General features: G+C 43.6%; 5 protein-coding genes across 11 annotated transcripts in view; 3 read left to right on the forward strand and 2 right to left on the reverse strand.

Annotated features, from left to right (window-relative positions):
* CTNNBIP1 (catenin beta interacting protein 1) overlaps nt 1–3,840 on the reverse strand; it is a 28,551-nt gene extending 24,711 nt beyond the window's left edge. The window contains exons 1-2 of the mRNA XM_064396822.1: nt 3,762–3,840; nt 2,810–2,872 (exon numbers count right to left, since the gene is read on the reverse strand). Of these exons, the coding sequence (XP_064252892.1) occupies nt 2,810–2,817 (8 nt within the window). The 5' untranslated portion in view covers nt 2,818–2,872; nt 3,762–3,840. The remainder of the gene's footprint in view (nt 1–2,809; nt 2,873–3,761) is intronic.
* LZIC (leucine zipper and CTNNBIP1 domain containing) lies at nt 2,471–9,597 on the reverse strand. 4 transcript variants are annotated; one of them, XM_064396819.1, is made up of 7 exons: nt 9,321–9,597; nt 7,921–8,062; nt 6,753–6,888; nt 6,188–6,286; nt 5,445–5,540; nt 3,762–3,843; nt 2,471–2,872 (listed from the first exon to the last, which is right to left on the reverse strand). In XM_064396819.1, the coding sequence occupies exons 2-7, from the start codon at nt 8,019–8,021 to the stop codon at nt 2,814–2,816; spliced, it is 573 nt and encodes a 190-aa protein (XP_064252889.1). In that variant the 5' UTR covers nt 8,022–8,062; nt 9,321–9,597; the 3' UTR covers nt 2,471–2,813. The 4 variants fall into 4 exon arrangements, with proteins under 4 accessions (XP_064252889.1, XP_064252891.1, XP_064252888.1 ...); XM_064396821.1 differs by lacking the exon at nt 9,321–9,597 and adding an exon at nt 9,114–9,138; XM_064396818.1 differs by lacking the exon at nt 9,321–9,597 and adding an exon at nt 8,640–8,777.
* On the forward strand, nt 8,620–13,711 carry NMNAT1 (nicotinamide nucleotide adenylyltransferase 1). Of its 3 annotated transcripts, none has more exons than XM_064396815.1 (6): nt 8,620–8,760; nt 9,275–9,410; nt 11,012–11,186; nt 11,627–11,810; nt 11,978–12,123; nt 12,492–13,711. In XM_064396815.1, exons 3-6 carry the CDS (start codon nt 11,069–11,071, stop codon nt 12,908–12,910), a joined length of 867 nt encoding a protein of 288 aa, XP_064252885.1. In that variant the 5' UTR covers nt 8,620–8,760; nt 9,275–9,410; nt 11,012–11,068; the 3' UTR covers nt 12,911–13,711. The 3 variants fall into 3 exon arrangements, with proteins under 3 accessions (XP_064252885.1, XP_064252887.1, XP_064252886.1); XM_064396817.1 differs by having other exon boundaries at nt 12,503–12,642; XM_064396816.1 differs by lacking the exon at nt 9,275–9,410 and having other exon boundaries at nt 8,626–8,760.
* Nucleotides 13,712–13,907: 196 nt separating this feature from the next.
* RBP7 (retinol binding protein 7) lies at nt 13,908–16,781 on the forward strand. Its single transcript, XM_064396824.1, has 4 exons — nt 13,908–15,194; nt 15,684–15,862; nt 16,119–16,220; nt 16,534–16,781. The coding sequence occupies exons 1-4, from the start codon at nt 15,122–15,124 to the stop codon at nt 16,582–16,584; spliced, it is 405 nt and encodes a 134-aa protein (XP_064252894.1). The 5' UTR covers nt 13,908–15,121; the 3' UTR covers nt 16,585–16,781.
* Nucleotides 16,782–19,368: 2,587 nt separating this feature from the next.
* UBE4B (ubiquitination factor E4B) overlaps nt 19,369–23,177 on the forward strand; it is a 31,064-nt gene continuing 27,255 nt past the window's right edge. The window contains exon 1 of one of the 2 annotated variants that reach the window (XM_064396849.1): nt 19,369–19,570. In XM_064396849.1, the coding sequence (XP_064252919.1) occupies nt 19,547–19,570 (24 nt within the window). In that variant the 5' untranslated portion in view covers nt 19,369–19,546. The remainder of the gene's footprint in view (nt 19,571–23,177) is intronic. The other variant, XM_064396850.1, reaches the window with a different exon arrangement.

The raw sequence follows: 23,177 nt of genomic DNA on the forward strand, positions 1-23,177 counted from the left end.
TTTTCTTTTGTTAATATTTTATATGTCAGACTTAGTGTGATAATTCAAATCCATCAAAATCATGCATCAATCCCATTTCAGCCATAACACAGCCTGAACTGCCTGGCCATAGGGTGGCATTTACACAGAGCTCTCTATCAAAATGAATTTGACTTTTACAGGCAAAGTAGCACGAGAAACTAAGGATCTCTTAAGAAATCTTGTATTTTTTCTTCAACACAAAGGTAACTTGCTACTTTTCCATTCAAGATCAAAGAAGGGAAATAACACAAGGAGAAAAAGAAGAAAGAGAGACAGAATATATGAAGCTTCAATTTTCTAACACTTTTTCCTTCAGATCAGTACAATCACTGAATTCACTCTATAGAGAAAGAAGATTAAAAAAAGGAGGTTATATACGGCCAAAAAAGGACTCTGGGAACTTTGCTGATGTGTTTAAAGCTACTGTACTTTACAGTTCTTATTTCAGAAGTAAAATGATAAACAAAAAACAAAGCACTTTTAATCTTCAAAGCAATGTATGATCAATAACAACTTCACAGCACTCAATATTTAAGGATCGTAATCTGTATTTTACTCCAGGAAAGAAAGATGTGTACAGAATGAGTGATCTGCCCAGGTCCAACACTGAACTGGGGATGGAACTCACACATCACAAGCTTGTTTGTTAAACACAAACCCATGCTTTCATTTAGCAGTTGTTCTTTTGTTAGCAGTTTTTATTGAGGAAATCATTATTATAATAAATAAATTATGGACTTTTTTTTCCAGCCCCTGCAGAAACATTTGAGATGGTGGTAGAGGTACACCCCAGGGTTATTTAGCAATATATTTAGCACAACATACCAATTAACTTACTATGCCTGAAATCAATCTAACTATTTCAAGAGGTTACTCAACTATCTGCAAGGGTCAACACATGAATCACATCAGCAGCAGCTTCCTTGTTAAATCACATTTAGGGTCAGGGCATTCTGCAGGACACAGCCAGTCTCTGGGGAGAGCTCTGATTTCTGACCCCAGCTTCTGAGAAGTCTGACCCACACACGGAATCTTGCAATACTGGTACTGATCTCAGTCTCATCTTTGTCCATCTAAACCACCAGAGATCCCTCCAAGAGCAGAAGCAGCAGAACGTTGGAAAGATGTTCAGTCAAGGATCAATTTAATTGGAATGTTACAACTGCCCGCAGTCCAGGTATTAGCAAAAATCCTGAAATATGTACAAACCAATTCAAAAAGTTTCTCCTGGAAACTTACACCTCTTAAACTACAAGGAAAAAGATTCTCATGTCATTGTACTGTAAACTTTTTGTGAGTGCTGAGAGATTTAATTTACATAATAATGCTGCAAGCAGGCTGGGTGTATGGGGAGAGTTCCTTAGCACCAGTAATGAGCAGAAAGGAGAAGAAGGCAGCTCCAGTCCCCACAGACTGTTTTGCTTCCCATAATTTCAGAGTCTAATAATGCCTTTTAATAAGCTGCTCTCAGCTATGAAGCTGCAATCAGCCTTTGTGAGAGAACACAATGCTGTCCCAGACAGGAAAATAGTTCTGCTGGAATGGACAAAAGACCCCTCCTCAATAAAGGCTTTCTAATAACAGGGAGAAAGAAGGTCTATCAGTGAAAAACAAATTATGCTTTCTGTATCATGTATTCTTTCATTTCTTAAATGCTAGATGTCAAAAGTATATCTGTTAAAGCAAAATACAGACTAGAAACACATTTTCTAGTCTACTCCAGTCCCAGTTCACAATTAGACAAACTTGCTAATTTATAGGGTATTTATGCCCTGTAAGTGCACTCCAAATGACGACTGACCATGTTAATTCTCTGTTTATAGTCAATGCTACCCACTTAGTCTCTGAGCTAAAAATTCAACTACATGAGATTTGAAATCTTCCTAAGCCAAGTGAATGCAGGATCCAGTGGAGACACAGACCCTCCTCTGAGGGAGCACCACACTGAGACTGAACAACATTTGCACTGATCACATAACGGGAGCTTTTCCTCCCTTTTAAAACTTGCTTCTACTTGCAAGCTATTTCATGCCCCTCTGAGATAACAGCAGTGTGCAGTGACACAGCAGAGCTGAAGGAAGAGCATCTCACTGCCACGTCCTATCAATTCCTGTCCTTTCCATACACAAGGTTAAATGACTCCAGAAGCCTCCCCACAGGGCTGCCATTGTCCTCAGTCAGGGCTGCACACAAAGTGCTCATTCATGTGCACGGCAAACGAGCAGCCAAGGGCCAGTGATCAGCATCCAGGCTCATTCTGGGTCTTCTGCAAACAGTTTGTAGAAAGATGGCATTTCAATAAACTACATCCATTTTCCAAAGCTTCAATGCTTTCCTAGCACAAACTACTTAGTGGGGAGTCCACACAAAAATTAAGACAATGTGAAGAATCACCCAAAAAAAAATCATGAGGACCACTTATTAAAAAGATCTGCTTGCTACAACCACATGCAAAAAGATTAAGTTTTAATTGTTAGAGAAATACACATTCAGAAAACTTCAAAACAGCTGACCCTTTCCAAAGACAGTCATACCATGCTTTTGTTCTAGAGTTCCACTTAGTGTTCAGCCTCAGAGCTTGTATTACTTAAAGGGTACAGACACCAAGGTTCCAAAGTGCACTTAAGGCTGTTTACTTCATATCTTCTGGTTAAGGACCCAAGAGATTTAGGACTTGGGTTTTTTGTTTTGCTTTGCTTTTTTTTCAACATGTAAGAAATAGAAAAACCAAACGCAGTACGACCAAAATCCAATGCTGCTGATAACTGGAGACACAAGCCTCACGAACCTCTTCATTGTTTTGCCTTTTCTACTTCAACACTCGCAAGAGCAAAGACTTTGTCTCCTGATCCTGAGGGGGAAAAAGCATTTTCAGTAAGTATTAGTGGAAATTGTGAATTACCTTATATACAATTTGAATCAAGCAAAACATTTGAGATCCAAAGAAATCAAACCTATACTGTGAAAACTACAACACTTGAGCTAATTAATAAAAAACCCAACAACACACAGAGCAGCCACGTCCTACTGGGCATGGCTGGGATGGAGCTCCCTTTCCCCAGCTTCTGCTGCAGAGCTGTGCTTTGTGTTTGTAGCTGGAATGGTGTTGGCAACACTTCCCCCCACAGAACCCTCTTGAACTAGAGCGTTCTCACCTTGCTTACACTTCCAGGGAGGGCAGAGCTGAAAGGTAGGGCACCCAGACAGTTTATTTGTACCCTGAGCTAGTCTGGCACCTTCCTGCCACTCATAGCTCTTCATCCCAGATTTAACTACTACTACAATGAACTGTGTGTTTATTTAATGCCTTTTGTAACTCAACTCTTGATCTTGTAGACACAGAGGTATGACAATCATGGCAGGAAGAGTGCTTTAAAGCTGTATTTTGACAATGTGCCAATAACTGCCAAATTCTCTGCATCAAGCAGAGGACACAGCTCTCCTGAAGAGAATCTTTAATGCAAAAAAGATCTGTGTTTAATTCTAAGAGCAGCATCTCTGCTTGAGACAGATTATTCAAGCCTTCAGCATGATGGACACCCTAGGCATGCATTTATTTGTTGTGTTACTTTTTCCTCATAATAGTGTATCAGAGTTTCATTGTTAATAAAACATATATTAACATTTAATGGCATGAATCTCATGTTCATATATTCTCTTTCATAGGGGACTAGACATACTTCTATTAATCAGTGTTCAGTGAGGCACAGGAATCAGAAGTTATGAGAATGAAAACTTACCAAGGTCAGTGGAGACTCTCTCAAATTGGCTCAGGGCTGTACCAGCATTTGTTGACAAGAACATCTCATCATCACCAGTGAGCTAAATCAAAAAAACACCACAACTGTGAAGCTGATACCTTACCTGTGCATATTCCCACCATCTACTTGTGCATCTGCATGAGCTAGGACAGGTTACAGCAATTGTCCATTTGCAGCTTTTAAGTGGCAGTGTTATCTACCATACTGAAACCTAAAACAAAACAGAAGCTACTTCCCCTAGCACCGAATCTTCCCTCCCTGGCTCCTGTCAGCCCAGGCAGGACAGCAGGTGCAGTGTCAGACATGCCTGCACATGCAAGTTTCAGCTTGATTTGCAGTGGTAATTTTTTAATAAAAGGTCACACTGTACCTGTGTACCTGAACTATGCCAAGGTGTCAGTAACTTTTTTGTCATATGGTCAGTACAATAAAGAACTAAGATCTAAACTTACTTCCCATCATCTACTGAGGAAAGCAAAAAAAAAAAGCAGTCACTGCCAGCTTTGACCATGTTAAGAGCCAATGACCTAGAAATGGTTCTCTTCCTTTAAAGTGACATTTCCCCATGTATATTTTACTTTTATGTATGTGCTCTGATGCCTTGTGACAGATGCCCATAAAATATTTACAATAATGAAGCAGTAACCTACATTTGGAAGGTTCAGATATGCTAAGTTGAAAGTCATTTAATTAGCCTCAGATACACATCTTTATTACAGCAAAGCATGTGTGTCAAACTCTTCACAGTGTTTGCGTCAGTTTATTTACTAGAAATATAAAAATCAGGTACAGATATCCAGGATGATGTTGGAATGAAGGAACGCATATTACTTACCTGTCTTTGCTGGCTTTGTTAGCAAGCATACAGCTAATTACCATTTTGCAATGTTGTGCAGACAAACATGCAGCATTTGCTGTCATTGTTCACATCCAGAGCAGATGTGAGACCACTGTCCTAGCAAGCCCTCTGTGCAGCAGGCTACTGATCATTTCAAAAGGTTAAGAGGATAGGTCAGAGTGTGGTGAAGTGACTTCTTGTGGTCCAAGGAACTCACTCCAAGAGGATTAGATAAGTTCAAGTTCACAATCTTAACTAGCCTTTACATATTTGCAAAACATTTTTTTCCTCTGACACTCAAGCAATAAAATACTGGGAAAGCCTTTGCTTTGGAAAGTACTTGGATTGCAGCTCCTTTAAGTACTGCACTTGATCTTTTCCATGACATTCCTTCATTTCCTAAAAAAGCTGAAGTACAGAGATACACAGCAACCCATTTTCTTCATATACCATGCACAAAGAGAAGTAACTTCTCTTCCTCCCTCTGGTGGCAAACCCAGGGCTTTTTCTGCCACTGATGGATCACTGGGGCAACAATGAATTTATCACTCACCTCTCCAATTTCTTTTTCTCATACCCAGGGCAGGCACAACTGACACTATAAAAGTGAAGCTGGACACATGTCAGAGGCCTTGAATAGCTCCTGATGAACTGGTGGCAGATGGCCAGTAAAAGACTTGTTTTGTAGCTTTTATAAATACCATCACCTCGTACCAGCTGGTGATGGTACAGGGTGATGGTATTTGTAATTTCTTATTTTAATTACTTCCAATTCCTCCCAGACAGGCAGAAAACTCTACTCACCTATCATACCAACCCCTTACCTTCTCACCAAGCTTTCTGAGGGCAGTCAGGATTTCTAGTTTCTGCTGGGTGTACAGGTCTCGTGGCAACTTCCCAACCATTAAGTCTCTGTCCATCTATACACCAGAGGAGAAAAAGTCAAAATATATAAGCTTCCATTATTTCACCCAACACAACAGCATGAGAAAAGCAACAGCTTAAAAATATCATCAGTAGTCATGGACCCACAGCAGTAAGGGACAGAGCTAGCTATGATTTAAGATGTCTATGAAGTTTTTCTGAACATCCAGCAAACACTCTTTATCCCTAATCTTAACTCACCTGATTTCTCCAAACTCTCTTTTTATCAAAGAATGATAATCAATTAAAATTATGTATTCACACATCACTGGTACAAGGAGGAATCCCATTTGATTTCACTTTATCTGGACCTTCAATTTAGATCTCTGATGAAACATCAAGTGCACTCTCCAGGCCTCAGTACAGTCACAGACTTTCTTTGCAGCTTCCTCAGTTCACTCTGTTAATCCCATTTTTACTTTGAAGCAGGAAGATAGAAGGTAATTCAAGAAATACACATGGCTGCCCCCATTACCTCAATAAACATATAAAACTGAACAAATACTGAAAGAGAACTTCTCCTTCTCTTTTGGATTTTATGACCAAATTTTCCAGCACACTCAGTGATTTCCTTGCAGTCATTACACACTTGAATCAGTCTGCCTCAAATAAACAGCTTTTGCAGCAAAACAGAAGCCTTCACCTCCGCCAGCCTTGTCCTCAATTGCCTCGGCTGCTTCTTTGCAAACATTCTAATCACTTCTGGAGTTTTAAATGCTTGGCTGATGGCTGCTTGTATTGCCTGCAAGAAGAAGAGCAAGAATGACCAGGACGAACAGGAATCACAAACTACAGCAGCAGGATGTGATTAATGAGGGCTGGAAAGCATCATTAGCATCCTCTGCATCATTTGATACACAGAGCTCATCTTTTTTTTCATAACCATGGAATTGAAATTTCTAAAAAATTACCTTTATGGAGGGCTTAAAGAATGTTCTAATTAATGTAACTAGACTGAGAAAGAGCTGTGAAACTTTTCTTTACTGTCCAGGTCTCAATCTCCTACAATCTTGTGATTCATCAATGGGTATTTTCCCCTTTTAAAATGAAGACACCTATCCAAGTTTTTTACATATACAAGTGTATTAAATTAGGAAATACATTAGTTACACAGATCTATATTTCACATAAAAATTCTAGTGAATCACTTGTATCTATTTGCTGTTTCATCAACTCCAGGCAGAACATGAAGTTTTTTAGCAACTTACCAGTTGCATGCCACTGAGCTCATCCACCAAAGTCATATCTCCAGACATAATCTTCTTCAGGGAGTCATTGAACTCACTCAGCTGCTCTAGAGTTTCTTTTTTGGTCTCTTCATACTCATCTGCATCCAGCTCCTCTCTAGGGAGGACCCAAGAAGAGACAGTGACCACAGGATTCAACCTGAGACACCCCATGGGGCACAGGGCATTGGCCATGGCACGGAGCTTGGCTCCCCAATGCAGTGAGGAGCTGCCAGCTCTGCAGCCTGCCCTGCTCCTGTGCAGCCCAGGCACTGCTTGGGTTTGCAGCCCTCCCAGCCACCTGCACGGCTCTACACCCATTGATAACAAAATAGACCTAGTAATAAACAAGATACCCCACACCTGGAGCAGAACTTAGAGGCATTTTTGGATCTCAACAAAATCACGTGGTGAGATAGGCTTCTCAGATAATCTCACTGGCTGCAGCTTTGGGCAAGGCAATCTCCTGACCCAAAGCCACCCACTTAGGAACAACTGATCTGCTGTCCAAACCCTGCCCAATTCCCAGAACAGCACCACCACCCCTCAGCAGTTCTAATTGCTCTTGAAAAAGATACAAACTGCTGGGACAAGTCAGAACTAGAGTCAGAGAAAGCATCTAAACACAGGGTGTTTAAATGCAACTCCTAAAACAGATAAAAGCCCAACCTTCTTGATAATTCACTGTCTCAAATTGTATCAACCCACAGAAGACTAGTGTAAAATCACATGAGGAGTAAAACAAGCTAAAAAGAAAACAATGCAACCCTGCAGGCATCCATAATTATGAGATAAACCAAAAGAGCCACAAAAGCTATTTGTTCACTGCTATTAAAAATCCCATAGAAAAATTGTGATTTTTGTGAACAGCTACTGAAAGTTTAAAAGTCACACTGAAATATAACATTTCAAAGAAAATACAGAGTATTTCTGCTTGCATTTTTCCTAGATATATAAAACAATCTTAATAAAGGTTTTTAAAAGTAATTTTTACTGACACCAATATCCTACCTAATTTAAAACCAGAAAGCCACAGCAAAACACAAAAATAAATAACACCCCCCTATAAGATTTTTGAAAGGTACCACTTCCTTCTGCTAGCCACTTAAGAAAAATACTAATATAAGAGGAGAGCAACTATTTTTATTACCTGCATTCTTCTAGATCTTGAAGTTGCTGCATTAATCTGTCCAACTGCTCCTCCAAGTTTTGTTTTAGTTTACTGGTCTCTGTTGTTCCTCTTGAAGCCATTTTCTCTTTTCACATGAAAGTGTTGTTTTTACATGACACTCCTAAGAGAAAGTACACTTTATTGTTTGTATCAACAACTTAAAACGTATTTAAAACACTCTAACTATTAAAATTATGCGATATCTTGCTGATGGAATATTTAATCACAACACCCGGGGATCCTTGCATGGAAATACAGAAAGGCCAGGCTGCGTGCACAGAATTATCTTCACAGCAAGAGGCGGTTCACCAGGAACTCAGGAGCCACAGCACACACAATGGAGCGAGGGTCAAACCCAGCAGCAATTACTGAAACACAGAGGCCCCGCTATGTGACACAACCGCTTCGAGCCTCCAACGGCCCCCGGGAAGCTGTTCGGGAGCCGGCCGGCTGCAGGCGTGTGAGGCAGCACGGGGAACCAGCGCTGCCGGGGAGGGTCCCGGGGCCAGGCAGCCATCCCGCGGGCCATCCCGGCCCTCAGCGCTCCCCGGGAACGCGGCCCTCTCTCCCTCCCTCCGGAGCGGGCCAAGGCCTGCGGGAGAAGCGGGCGGAACTCGGGCGCTACCCGGACCCCGCTCGCTCCCCGGCCAGGCTCCGGCCCCGCTCTGCCCCTCCGCCCGCCCGGCCCCGGCCCTCACCCCTCAGCCGGGCAGGCCGCGCCAGGGCGGGCTCATCCCGCTCCGGCGGCGCCGCTTCCGCCGCGCCCGGGCCAATGAGCGCCAGCGGCCCGCGGGCCCGGCCGGGAGCACCGGGAGCGGGGTGAGCGGGCACGGGGAGCGGGGTGAGCGGGCACGGGGAGCGGGGACAGGAAGCGGGGTGAGCGGGCACGGGGAGCGGGGTGAGTGGGCACGGGGAGCGGGGACAGCGGGGACAACGGGGAGCGGGGTGAGCGGGCACGGGGAGCGGGGACAGCGGGGAGCGGGGACAGCGGGGAGCGGGGTGAGCGGGCACGGGGAGCGGGGACAGCGGGGACAGAGAACGGGGGTGAGCGGGCACGGGGAGCGGGGACAGCGGGCACGGGGAACGGGGGTGAACGGGGACAGCGAGCGGGGACGACCGGGGACAGCGGGGGGTGAGCGGACGCAGGGAGCGGGCACAGGAGCGGGGCTCACCGGGGCTGGGCGGCGGCGGGGGTCGCTCGCTGGGCGAGGACCGGACCCCCGTGCAGGCCCGCGGGGGCGGAGAGCTGCGGAGGGTGCTAGTGAAGCGTCCAGCGACGCCCACATCATGCTTATATTCTATATAGATACTGATATATAAACATATTTGACAGATATTGGCCTCTGAAACATAAATGAGATTGAGTAAGGCATCCTTACCTGCTTAGCCCCGGAAGGTGACTGGCAGGGTGGGCTCCAGAGCCATCCCAAAACCTGCTGTAGGCAGATTTTGGTGTCTTTTAGTGCAAGGTGAGTTTATGAGGCAATGATTGCCTGTTTCTGTAAACTGTAAAATTAGGAGCATGAAAAGGGATACTTGACTAACTCCCAAAAAGGCACTCTATTTCCATCTTAAAATTTGCTGCTTTTTTTGCACCTTTTTTTTTAAAGGAAATAATCAACCTTTTTCAGTTTGCAGCATGTGTCACCGTTGAAAGGAGGATTTGTGCATTCCAAAGGCAGTCCAATTCCTCTCCCCCTGTTCCCATAGTAACTCTCCTAGCCGTGCCCCTGGGAAGGCTGCGTTTCAAGTACCACCAGCCGTTCTGCTGCTGAGCTGCTCTGCAGTAATGAAGAATATTTTAAAAGTTTGTGAAACTATTGAAAGCACAGAAAAGTACTAGCACTTACAAAATACAAAGCCTTGCAGGAGTTCCTTTTTTCCGCGGGCTGTTTGATGTCAGGACACAGTCGCTGTTCCAGGGTTTGGCTGTGCTGTGTCTCAGCGCCGTGGCTGCTGTGAGCATCACTCAGCCTCTCTGCAAGGCAGACACAGTGTGAGGGTGACCTCGTGGGATTTTTCCAGGTGGGGATGTTGCTGTAGAAACAATGGCAGACAATTCTGTGCTCCTCAGGACGGCTCAGACGTCTCACAAACAGCAACAGCCCCTTGCAGCTCTCCTTTGTTAGGCCAGATGTGGGAAAACATCTTGGCAAACCAGAATGTTCTCAGGAAAGGATACAGGAGCAAAAATGTGTGTGAGGTGTGAGGAGAAATTAAATGATAAATGGTGAAATTTCCTTATTTTCAGCAATTCTTAAGCAGCTTTCTGAAACTGAAGCTCAGAATTGGAACAAAACTCTGGTATTTTAGAAAAGGGGAAAACCTCCAGTATTTAATTGCAGCTTTTACTAAACTTCTGTAATTTACTATTCTTCTCTCACCTTTTCCACTGGAACACCTACCACTTGCTGCAACACAAAGCAGACTGACTTTCCTCATCTTTACTCCATAGCACTCTCTTCCCACACGTCACCTTGAATTGTATAAATTACCCCCTTTACATTTTATGTTTCAGAAAATGTAAATAAATCCCAAATGAAGAAATGTTGATGCTGTTCTCCTCCAGAATTTAATACAATATAATATGTGACACAGTCTTGGTTTTATGGCTCATGCTGGAAAGAGTCACTGCAGTTTAGAGCAGCAAGACCAGGAATGGTCAGAGGATGTTCTCTTTTTCTCTATAAGCACTAGAAGGAAGTTACTTAACAAGGAAGTTCCCTGCCCACATGTCCCTTGGCAGCTGATTGGCACTGGCCTCTTAAAATGGTGCAAAGTTTAATAAAGTTTGTCCTGCAAGCAGGACGGATAATGTCTCCACATGAAGTTTAAAAGCATGAGCTGCTTTTCTTCAGAGTGGGCTGTACACTGTCCTCTCGGGGCAAGCAGCCTCTTTGCAGTGATTTCTTATTTTAATCACTTAGAAATTGGACAGAGAAGTGTCACATGAGCAGTCACAGGCCAGGTTGATGGAAGAAAAATACAGCATTCAATTTGAAATTTTATCTTCTGCTTATTGGCAGCACAAGTAAGTAACAATAACTCTTTCTTATGCCAATTGTTGTAGTGGCTGGTACCTGGCACCAGCATTGTCCACCTGGCTCTGTCACTGTGAGCAGTGGCCATGGAAGATCCTGACAGGAAGATTGAAGTGGTGCTGCTGGCCTGTGGGTCCTTCAATCCCATCACCAACATGCACCTGAGGCTCTTTGAGCTGGCTAGAGACTACTTCCATGAAACAGGTAGGATGGTAAATTTATATCATTTGGAATAGCTTTGATAACCAGATACTTAAATGTTAAGGTATTTTGTGTCTATGAATGCTTGTTTGACAGTGACAGATATTTTTGCAAATTCTAATTAGATATTGAAGCTGATATGTGTTTATGTCAAACCATGTAGGCCATTGTGAGAGAGCTCATTACTTATTGTTGCTTATTACTGATTTTAATGAGCTAAAGCAAGGGTTTATAGTTTACAGAAATACATCTTTCTAAACACCTCACTAACTCCTTCACTGTTGCCCTGACAGTGCAGGAGTGTCCTGTATTTTTCCACTGGGCTGGCTGTCAGCTGCCATTGCACTGCATAGTGGTTGTGTCACAGGTTAAATACAATGCAGGGGAAGTAACATCTGCTCAAGCACTCCTCATGTTCTTGTGTGATGTGCCTTTTTCCACAGGAAAATACAAAGTAATCAAAGGCATCATTTCACCAGTGGGTGATGCATACAAGAAGAAAGGTCTGATCAGTGCAAATCATCGAGTGACTATGGCAAAACTGGCTACAAAAAACTCAGACTGGGTGGAAGTTGATGACTGGGAAAGCTGCCAGAGCGAGTGGTTGGAAACGCTCAAGGTTTTAAGGTATTCTTCTGCCAGCCACTAAAAAATCTCATGAACCTGTAGAAGGGTTAGGAATTGTGTTAACTCTAACCAGTTGGGATAATTGCAGAGAGAGGTTCTTTGGTAGGCCCTACTATGCAAATTTTTTCCTACATCTTTAAAATACCTAAAATAGATCTGTTTTGCAGGTATCATCATGAAAAGCTGTTATCTGCTGATGTCACTAATAGTGTGCAGGATGCTGTACCCATAACAAAGCTGGGACGGAAGAGAAAACAGGAGCCAAACAGGCATGAGCCCATTAAAAAGAAAAATCAGAGTCCAGTTGTAAAAAGTTAAGTCCGTTTGCAAATTAGATGGTTAATGATCCTTGTTCTTTCAAGAGAATTGCGCTGATGAGTAACTTCTATGGTGGCTCTTGGTTCTGATGTCACTCAGTAACTTTATTCCCTTAGATTCCACAGCATAAGGCATTAGACCCCTTTAATGAAGGGACTCCCATAACTTTTATTCAGAAAAATATTGTGTTGTGGCTACTAATGATATACTCTGGATATTTTTAAAAAATTTCATTCCATTGTCTCATCTTAACCAAAGATACAGAGAGAGAGTGAGCCAAGAAATGAAATGTCCCTGTCAAGTTTGCTAAAATCTGCCAAGCCCCAAACCACGCCCTATTTCTCATTTAATTTTCTCTTTAAGGTGTCCCACAGGTTAAACTGCTTTGTGGAAGTGACATGCTGGAATCCTTTGGAGTCCCCAATCTGTGGAAGTCGGAGGACATCACTGAAATTGTGGAAAAGCACGGCCTTGTGTGTATCAGCAGGGCTGGAAACAATGTTCAGAAATTCATCTACGAATCGGATATTTTGTGGAGACATAAGAATAACATTCACCTGGTGGAAGAGTGGATCACAAACGATATTTCCTCCACCAAGATCCGGAGAGCCCTGCGCAGGGGCCAGAGCATTCGCTACCTGGTGCCTGAGGGGGTGCGGGCGTACATCGAGAAGAACGGGCTGTACAGCCCCGAGAGCGAGGACAGGAATGCAGGGCTGCTGCTGGCTCCCTTGCAGAAACATGCCAGTGACCCCCGGAGCTCTCAGGCCCTGAGCAGCTGACCTGCTGTCTGCTGTGAAAAACTGCATTTCAGTACAGGAAAGTGTGCTTTCCAGGGGCTGGTGGGGGTTTTTCTTAGGTAAAGAGTGGGCTAATTCTGTACATCTGTAGCTAGCAGTGAGGTTTGGTGCACTCAGTGGTTGGACCTACACAACCTTTTTCAAGTCCAGTAATAAGATTTCACATTTTAATGTTTTGTCCCAGTGCACTGAAGTGAGTATAAGAATTCACATCAGTACATGAAAATTGCAAATGTATAAGCAAAACAAATGAAAGTGTTCTGATTAGTTTTAACTGAAACTGCTCTGCTATTTATAAATCAATAACACAAATATTTTTAATAACTTACTGTGTCTTAACAAAGTTATCTGATTTCAAGATGTACCATTTACTTAGAGTGAATCTGTGTACATTTTTTTTAAATTGTCAACATGTGGTTCACCTCCAACAAATTATTTAGCTCTGTCCTGGAAGGGAAGAGTTCCCTCTTGGCTGAAGTGGTGCTAGGTATAGCATGCTTTGAGCTGCTTGCCTTTGGGATATGCAGCTGCTTGTTCGCTGTCATGCAGTTTGCTTCCAGAAATGTCTTGTACTTTACTTTTCCATTCGTGTTTCCAGGGCTGTAATGTTAAACTCACTATTGTTTCTGATGGAAGGACAAACCTACCTCAGGAACTGGTTTAAAGGCATTGATTTAATAGATAGAAATTAATAATAGTGTCACTGTACTGATTCTGAGACACGTGTCCCTTTATTACAAATAATACATTGATTTCAAATAATAAAGTTTCTTTTACTTTGGAGCCATAAGTAGAATATATTTATATATAGCCAGAATTGTTTTCTGTTACTACAGAGAAAACAGTAGGATATCAATACTGATCATAAGTGAAACATTTTTCTTTTCTAGAAATCTGGTTTTGAATCTAGCAGTGTATTGTCCATATTATGTGAACATAAGCTAGAGAGGCACTGTGACTGTTGGGGTGATAGAATTCTACCTCCTTTTATTTGCTGCTATCTCATTTTTGTTTGTATTATGTGCCTTATTAAGAATGCCAAGGTTTGCAAGCATCTTCTCGTGGATCAACAACTCTTTAGAGGTTTTTGTGTGTGGTTCAAGTACTGGTTTACAGAAAGAAGAACCACACCCAGACTATGTGCATAATTTAAATTAAAATGTTATATCTGGACTTTGGCACGGGATTTACCAAGTACTGACTTCTCTTTCCTTGCAAGAGTCAGTAGTATTGCAACAGTGCTTTACTACCATAACCTCAGAACACCAAATTGTGGGTGAAATGTTACTATTTGAGTGAAGAGGAAACAGTAATTTTCATTTCTGAGTGCCATTCCTGTTTTAGCATAGGTTAGAGAACAATATCCAGCTGCAAACAGGAAAGAAGCTTTGACGTCCTGAGTTCCTACTCGCGTGATTCTGTGAGTCATATGGACCAAACTGCCAGCTCCAAAAATGGAGCTAAACTTTGGGGAAGCTTCTCTGCAAAATTAATATTTCCTTCTTATTCAGCCTAACACACGTCAGTAAATAAATAAATGGAGTAGGTATAGGTGTGTTTCCTCACCTCTAAATCCCTTATTTTCTTACTTCAGATTCTATTAAGTCCTTTCTCTTCAAAGTCAAGCATTTTTTATTCACATTTCAAAACACATTGCTGGGTCATCAGGGATTTCTGTCACTTCTTTGCTGAAGGTGAAGTCCAACACTGAAGCATAGGTATTGCTTTAAAATTTGTTGATTTAATACAATCCACAGTTTACCAGTCAATCCGTGTCTGTTCAAGTACAGCCTGTCTTTACAGGGTACATCACCTTTTCAACAGATATCTTGATTTCAGATCATAAAGCCCAGTTCTAATACACTTGCAGGAGATCTTAGTAATGACAAAATCAGTCCCTTTAAAGTACACCAGATGGACAAAATGGCTTAAACCAGTTTTTGGCTTGCATTGTGGCTCTTGGGCTGTTAACATTTGCTCCACACGAAGATTTCAGACACGGTGAACTTTTCCCTCCTGCACAGCTGAAGCCGTTCTGCAGATACCCTCTCACCCACTGGCTGGGCAGTAGCACCCTTCCCCTCCAGCAGAAAGGTCCTGGGATGTAATCCCACCCACAGGCTGCCCTATAAAAGGCCTGGCTAGAAAACTACACTTGCATTTTTGACTGGATCTTCCTTCTACTGTCTGGCAATGCCTGTGGATTTCAGCGGAACGTGGAACCTCGTCAGCAATGACAACTTCGAGGGTTATATGGTGGCCTTAGGTAGGTGAAATACCTGCTTCTGTCCTTCCTCCCTTCTCCCTCAGGGGTCTTCTTGAATTTTAAGGACTGCCCTTCATTTCACCCTGTTTAAGTTATAGAATGCCTTGAAGAGAGTCTTGTTATTTCTTTCATTGCCTTTCCTCTGGCAAAGGATGAGGATAGGCATTAACCAAGTTTGGGTGTCTCTGTGAGGGAAGCCAACTGTCTCCAGGAGTCTTCTGGCTAAAAGTCCTGGAAATGTTGCATAGGAGTTGTAAAACAACTGAGTAAACTGGTTTTCAAAGAGTAAAAAGTACAAGAGGACAACTTACTCTGTGTAACATGCAGCTTTAAATAAAACAAAAGGTTCCAATTAAACAACAAAATGCTGCATAGCAGTAAAGTCAAACTACTGTAAGAAATGCTTCTGGTAGAAATAAAGTTTAATTCCTGGCTGCCAGAATGGTTGGTGATAAATACAACTCTGATGTTTTTTGCCTTCTGTCCAAGGTATTGACTTTGCAACACGCAAAATAGCAAAAATGCTGAAGCCTCAGAAAGTGATCAAACAAGATGGTGATTCATTCTATATCCATACCACTAGCACATTCAGAGATTATTTGCTTGAATTCAAAGTTGGAGAAGAGTTTGAGGAAGATAATAAAGGCTTGGATAACAGAAAATGCAAGGTAAGAGGGAATGTATGAGGCTGTGGCACAATTAAGATGCCGTGATCAATCCAGATACTTGAGCTGAAATTGTTTCAAGAATAATATTTGTAGTGCAAGACAGCAGTAGGAGCCTGAGTTACAGACAAGGAGTGTCACTTTCACTCAGGGGTAATATGTAGGTCCTCTTTTATCTGGGAAAATGCACATTTTCTGCAAGTGTCTTGCAGAACTGAGGCAGACATGCAAAAACACCTTTTTGTTCCCTGTTCTATAGAGCCTCGTTACCTGGGAAAATGACAAACTTGTCTGTGTCCAGACTGGTGAGAAGAAGAACAGGGGCTGGACTCACTGGCTCGAAGGGGACGACCTCCACCTGGTATTGACTTCAGATTTCTACTGATTATATCTCTGTATGGTGAAAATTGGATTTATAATGTGGTCATGGTGTGCATGTGTTCTAGCTCCTAGGCAGGATGTGTAATGGATGCACATTGTGAGCACATTCTGCTTTGAAACAGCTTCATTGTTTCACTGTCACATGTAGTTAAATTCAAATGTTAAGTGTAAGTTATTAGCATGGCCAGGGTGGTGGTGAAGGATCTCTGTTCAACTTTGGAAGCACTTCCTTTGATTACAACAGATATCTATACTCTTGGGTTTTCTGTTTGTGTTTTTTTTTTTTTTGGTAGGAGCTTCGTTGTGAGAATCAAGTCTGTAGACAGGTCTTCAAGAGAGCTTGAGTGTGTGGTGTGCTGGGTGAGGCCTGCAGGGACAGCTCTGCTCAGGAGCTCGTGTCCAGTGCGGGCTCCGTGGACAAGAACTGACTCCTGCACCTCTTAACCTCAATGCTCTGAAGGTTCTGGCTCAGGAAAGAAGTCTGCTGTTGCCAGTGTTAAAGGTCTGATTTTTGCTAATAAATGCCTCAAACTAATCTTAAGTACCTTGTTTTTGAATATGTTTTTGGAGGGGGAAAAACCCAACCTAAAACATAAGTGATAAGGCCTGGGTCTCTAGGTAATCAAAAGCCAATTAAAAGTTGAAAACCTGGCAATTCTAAAAGGCATTCAGACTCAAACAAAACAGGAGGGATGGGAATAGAGAAGGGAAGATAAATAATGAAGCCAGCAACAAAAGGTATGGGTTTATTTTTCAAAATGCTTCTCTTCAAGCTGTAGACTACTACTTTACCTGCTTGTCTTTCACGCTGTAGTGTGAGGTGCCATATTGTGCTGGAGCTGCTTTGTTCTCAAAAATAATTAAGCTGAGCTTACCAGGGGAAACAAGCCTGTGGTCAAATCCCAGAACCATGAAGATGGGTCTGAGTGATCCGTGAAGATTCCAGTCTGCAAAATAATTGAACTCTGTAAGCACATATACAGAGGGAAAACAATGCTGCTTTAGTTCAGCCTTGTTTGCATACAACTGTTAATTAGAGTAAATGTTTTTCTTTGTGACCGTGTGCAGTATTGCATAGAAAAGTTTTTCTTGTGTGAACATCTAAGTTGTCAGATAAACTAGGTAGTTGCAAATTAAATGAGTTGCTGCATATTCTTGAAGAACGGTAGCTTAAGCTTAGTAACTTAATTACTTAATATGAAAAAAATAGCCCCTGACATTTTGAAACAAGTAACACCACCTTTCTGATACTTCTTATCCTTCAAAATGCTTACAGCCATCATCAGTCAGACAAAAATCTGTTGAAGCATGGAGGGCTTTTGGTTAGATTGACACCCTCCCCTAATTGCTAGACTTGTGTAAATTTAAGCTGGTTTCCACAATAAAAAGAACTAATAGCTTTTGTACAGTTAGGGAAATGTGGAGCCCAGCAGTAAAATGCCTGGTGTTTATACTGTGCATCCTGACAGCGCCTTCCTTCTGGAACCGAGCGGTTTGCTTGAAAACAAACCTGCTGTTGGCAGAGATCGCAAGGCGGGGCAGCAGCCCCGCTGCATGGCTAGCAGCCTGCAGCAGCAGGCAGCTCTGTGCCAGCGGATGGCGCTTCTGCTCCCCGCTGCTCCCCGGCAGGTGCCCGGCGCTCCACACGCAGGGACTCTCAAACCGCTCCGAGCTCACCAAACCGCTGTGGGACAACACAGAGAGGCAGTGACGACCCTGAAGGGCGAGAGCACAACCCCCCAGAGCAGCACAACCCCCCAGAGAAGCACTTGGAGGGTTTTCTTCAAAGGTGTTTCAGACCGCTTCAATTATCTTAAAAAAAATCCCAAGGAGAAAAACACGAAGTGTAATCTAAAAATCAAAGGTAGCGATGTGCATCTATTCTATAAAAAGACTGGCAATATATATTATGATCCAAGTATTGGTTTCCTTTCTGAGCACCCTGGTTAAGTCATCAAAATATTTTGCTAAAAAAGTTCAGGTCAATAAAGTACATTAAAGATGTATATGAAAACACAAGGCCAGATAGCCTACCTGCCTCATTTCTCATCTAAAAATGGATCAATTCTACTGCTACATAATGATTTGCAGCGTGTATGAAAATATGTCCTAATTGCTCGTATGGATCAGTTTAGTTCCATCTTAAGAACATCCAGCTTTTACGGGATTCCTTCCCTTGCTGACTCAAACCACACTGCCCGTGCGCTGTCCTGGTCACATCATTAGTGACTGCTCCTCCTGAGCTCAAAACCTGCTGATGCAACCCTCAGTACGTTTATCCTTTGCCAAAAGAGCAACTCTAAAATATCCTTTTCTCTTTCATCTATGTGCATTATAACTCAAACAAGATGAGCTGGGGGTGAGCCTCCAATGTACTTACATGTAGCCTGGCCGTTTTTCTCTGTAGCTGAGTTTCATTTCGAGTGTGAGGGAAAATATCAATATCTTCCAGAAATATAAAATTTTGTGGTATAATGAGGGAATTAGGCACAGAAAAGTTTGTAATAAGGAAAAAAAAACCCTCATGTTGAAACTACATTTAGAAAAGGCCGACACCAAGCGCTCAGTGGGGTCTTGGCATCTTGTTTTTTTCCTTGGTATGTTACTCAGCCCGCCATAATTAGATTTAGATCCTGTGAATTCTTAATCACGCGTCACTGAGGAGGGGTTAATATTTATGGGAGAGTGAAGGCTTCAGCAGCTTGACCCTCCCTGGGATCGCGGCGTCCCTGAGCGGCAGCTGCCCCTTTGCGGGCCTTGTTCCGGGCCTTTTTCCGGGCCTTTTTCCGGGCCCTGTTCCCGCTCCCGCCCGTCCCGGGCCCCTCACGGACCGCGGCCCCTCACGCGCCCCGGCCCCGCCTTTCCCTGGCCCCGCCCCGGCCCCGCCCCTCGGGCCGCTGCCATTGGCCGGCGCGGCGCGCGCGCGGCCCCGGCGTGCCCGGCCCCCCGCGGGGTCACGTGATCCCCAAGATGGCCGCCGCCGCCCTGTTGTTTTGATGAATAATCTCTGCGCGGGGCAGCGGCCGCGGGCGGGCGGGGGCCGGGCCCGGCAGCTCTGAGGGGCGCGGGGGCACCGGGAGGGCAGCCTCCCCTCGGCCGCGGCGGCAGCCGGGGCGCGGGCGGGCGGCGGGGAGCGGGCCGGGGGCGGCGGAGCTGCCGGCGGGCGCGGCGCGGCGCGGTCGCCGCGGAGATGCCCTTGTGAGGCGGCCCGGGGGGCAGCGGCGGCAGGAGAGCGCTGCCTCGGAGCGGCCCCGCGGCGGGGCGGAGGAACGCGCCCCTCCTCCGGGCACCATTAAGAGGAAGGCGATGGAGGAGCTGAGCGCGGACGAGGCGAGTGCGCGGGGCCGGGGCCTGAGGGGGCGGGCGGGCCCCGGGGAGGGGGCGCCGGGCTGGGCTGGGCCCGGCTCGGCCCCACGGTGCGCAGGGAACGATCCTGAGGAGCTCTGCCTTCGCCCCGTGTCTGTGCTCCGTGATTTTCTCTTTTTTTTCCCCTCCCCTCCTGTCCCCGGGCTGTCCCTGACCCGCGACCCCCGGCTCGGCCGTGGGGTTGGGTTGCTGCCCTCCTGGTTAATTGTTTATTCTCTGCTTCCATCTGCTAGGTAGCCTTTGTCTGCAGCGTGTTCCCTCTCTGTGTCAGTACTAGGCGTTTGTGTGTTCTTTGTGTGTGATTCGGAACACCCAGCCTTTTAACACGGTAAAACACTTGAAATTTTGCTTCCCTAGACTCTCTGCTGAGAAGCAAGATGGGTGTGTTCGTGGTCTTATATTTAGTATCATTTCTTCTTGAAGCAGCTTGAATCAGGCTTGGCAGTTTCCACTGTTTCCTTTGATTTTCTTTATTTATTCAAGCTCTTCATCTTTCACTGAAGAATTCAGTGTTATGCTGTAGTTGGCAAACATCTGTAATGTATGTATGCTATTTGCACAGAATAAGGTGAACTCTTCCTTGTTTCTCTCTTTTAAAGGATGCTGCTTCTCTTGTTTTTGAATCTATTGTAAGGTCTTATGTTTTGCCCATATATTAGAGGATTTCCAAAATAGTTATTTGGGTTATTATGGCAGATCCAGGGAGTTTCCCACTGGTCCTGTGTAATCTGTAAATCAAAATGTGTTGTACTGGACCTGCTGCAGTACAGGCTCAGTGCTGTCCTTATACTCCAGGGAGGATCAAAAGGAGTTATTTTTATTCTGTCCATACCTTCCAGTGGGATTGTAGGGCAGGGTGGCTGCTGTTGTCACTCAGGTTTGTATTCCACCACGTTGGGCTGTTTTTGATGATGATGTCTGTCACGATTTAGCAATCCTGCTGTGTTGCATCATGATCTAGGAGAAAATACTTTGTGCTGTTTACTTGATGAAGGTCCTCACGCTGTGTGGAAGCACTGAGCAAAGGAGAGCAGTTCCCATGCTGGGAGGAGTGGGATGGGACACTGGTGCTGTAATTCTACTGTGAAGAAGGATCTCCAGTTTTACAGGTGTATTTCATGAGAGCTTTGTTTACGTGCAGCTCTTCTCTTGTTAAACTGCCCTGATGCTGAGGTGTTTTATGATTAATTTCAGAATTATTTAACTTATTTGTGTCACTGCCTCAGCACATTACTGACATCACCAAAACCACTGCATCATGGACCTGAGGCTGCAGGAAAGGAGTTCTCCAGTGAGGACTCACCCACCTTTTTGGCCAAACGTTTGTCTCGAGCGACTTTGCCACGTCCTTCTTGTCCAGTTCAGCAAGGACCAAACCAAATGGTCTTTTAGGCGATTGCTTGTGACAGTCTTGTGTCATTTTAACGGAGTCACTTCTTGTTATTAATGGCTCGCTCACTGAAAAGTCAGAGCCAAGTTGATTTTAATTTTCCTCCACATCTCCACTTTGCTGTTACTTGGCACGCTGGGCCTGGATCAGATTATATTGAAAAATAACCTTCTGAAATATGTGACTTCTTCAGATTCAGACTTCTTTCCAGGCAATGACTGAAGGTGAAAAAATACTTAACGGAAGTTTAATTGCAAGGCTCTTACAGATAAGGTTATCTTCTGTTATCAAACCGTAATTAAATATAACACTAACGGGTTGCAGCGTAAAAAGAAGAGATACACAATTGATCATACGTAAATTTTAGTTTCAAGAAGATCTTTTCCCCTCCTGTTACAGTGTCTCTCACTGATATTTTCTCAGCGTTCCTTTTGTTAATGCACTAGAAGTTGTAATTCATTACAGACCACAGTAAAATTTTTAGGAGGTGGGAGAAAGAAATTTCCTTCTTAGTATGTGAGTTTTAGCACAATAGATAGCACAAGATGAGCATAGGGACTTCAGAAAAAAAGCAGAATCCAGCTGAATGTGGCATAAAGTGGGAAAGAATGATGTGAATTTGTCATCTTCCAACATGTGCATGATTTTTGAGTAGCACTTTCTGAGAACATGACCACTATGACCAGAAAAACGAAGCATTTCTTAAACCAGTTTAACATGCTCTATGAATACAAGAAAAATAAATCCATCAATTCAAATTGTCCTTTATTGTACAGGTTTGGAACTGTTCTACGTTATGGTTGAATAGCAGAGTTCTTTACAGTCTCACTGAGCAGTTGCCACTCTAGCAGATACTGATACTTTTTTTTTAACTGGTAATGTGGGAGCCTGAGGGACTAGTCTTCCTGGCTATATCTTTATTACCTAGTCCCAAATTAAATTATCAGTCAACCATCTTTAGCAGGGTGCTCTTTTTATGTTTTTTGTTGTGGTGCATGCAGCTAAGAGCTTTCAAGAAGTCCACTTATATCAAAAATGTATTTCTGAAAACTGCTGTTTATAGATGTAGTCCAGATGTGTCCAGCAAAAACTGTACTAGTTAAAAAGCAATGTGCTTTTTCCATTCAGCCAATTAGTGTTTTTTTAAATTAGGCTTTTAAACTGTGTGTTCTGGAGCTGTGCTCTGCAAGGAAGATGTGCTGTGGAGCAAGCAATGCCCATGTAATAGGACTGAAAACCTTGTCACTGTTAGGTAACACAATGGCACATAGCAGCTTTGTCATGTGCACTGGCTCAGGTCTGAAATCAAGGGTTGGGGGTTATTCAAATGCCCTAAACTTCCCTAAAACATTATTTGAGACCCCCAGCTTTGTGCTGCTGGGTGGTAATTTGGGGAGTCATTCAGTGAAATGGGAACAGGTTATTGGAGGGAACTCCCACACTTCTGAGGAGGGATTTGTGTTGTGTGAGGGCATTGGGTTGGGGTCTTGATTGTCCCTTGTCTTGTGCAAACAAACTGTGTCTCCTGAGTCCCCAGCTGTGCAAGAAAAAGAAATCACCTTCCTCCTTCAGACACTGGTGCATATATGGAGTGCTTGTGTGTGTATTTGTTGTATTTGTGAGCTCTGAACACTTAATTTGGATTCAGATATGGGGACATGTAGCTGACCTTTTCTCAGTTACACCTTTGAGATCTGAGGTAGTTCTGGAGTTTTTTCAGATAAGCCCTTGGAAGAAAAACTGAAAAATTGAAATATGGGGTACAAATGAAGAAATGGCAGGCCCTAATATGTATTACTTTTACTTAAAGGCAAAGCTGAACAATTTATTTCTGCATTAAGCTCCCCTACTTTGCTTGACAAGGAGGAAGGGTTGGAGATTCTATTCATAGCTGTTTTTTTGAGTCTTAAATAAATGTAGCTGCCTTCCATGTTCATGTGGTGACACCTGTCATGGAGGGAGATGTAGTTCCCGACACTGTTTTCCCACAGTTTTTGAAGTCTGATTTAATTTGATCTGTTCTTCTTCCTGTTGGAGTAGGTTTCACAGGCCATTAAATGATCCAGCAATGTAGTGGAGACATTGACTTGACACAAATCTTTTGTTCACTCTTTCAGTTGCCTGGCAGTTCCTTAGGACTATGAGCAGAAATGAAAACTTTTAAGTTGTGTGCAATGCTTG

This window comes from Passer domesticus, chromosome 22 (genome assembly GCF_036417665.1).
Source record: "Passer domesticus isolate bPasDom1 chromosome 22, bPasDom1.hap1, whole genome shotgun sequence".
Taxonomy (NCBI): domain Eukaryota; kingdom Metazoa; phylum Chordata; class Aves; order Passeriformes; family Passeridae; genus Passer; species Passer domesticus.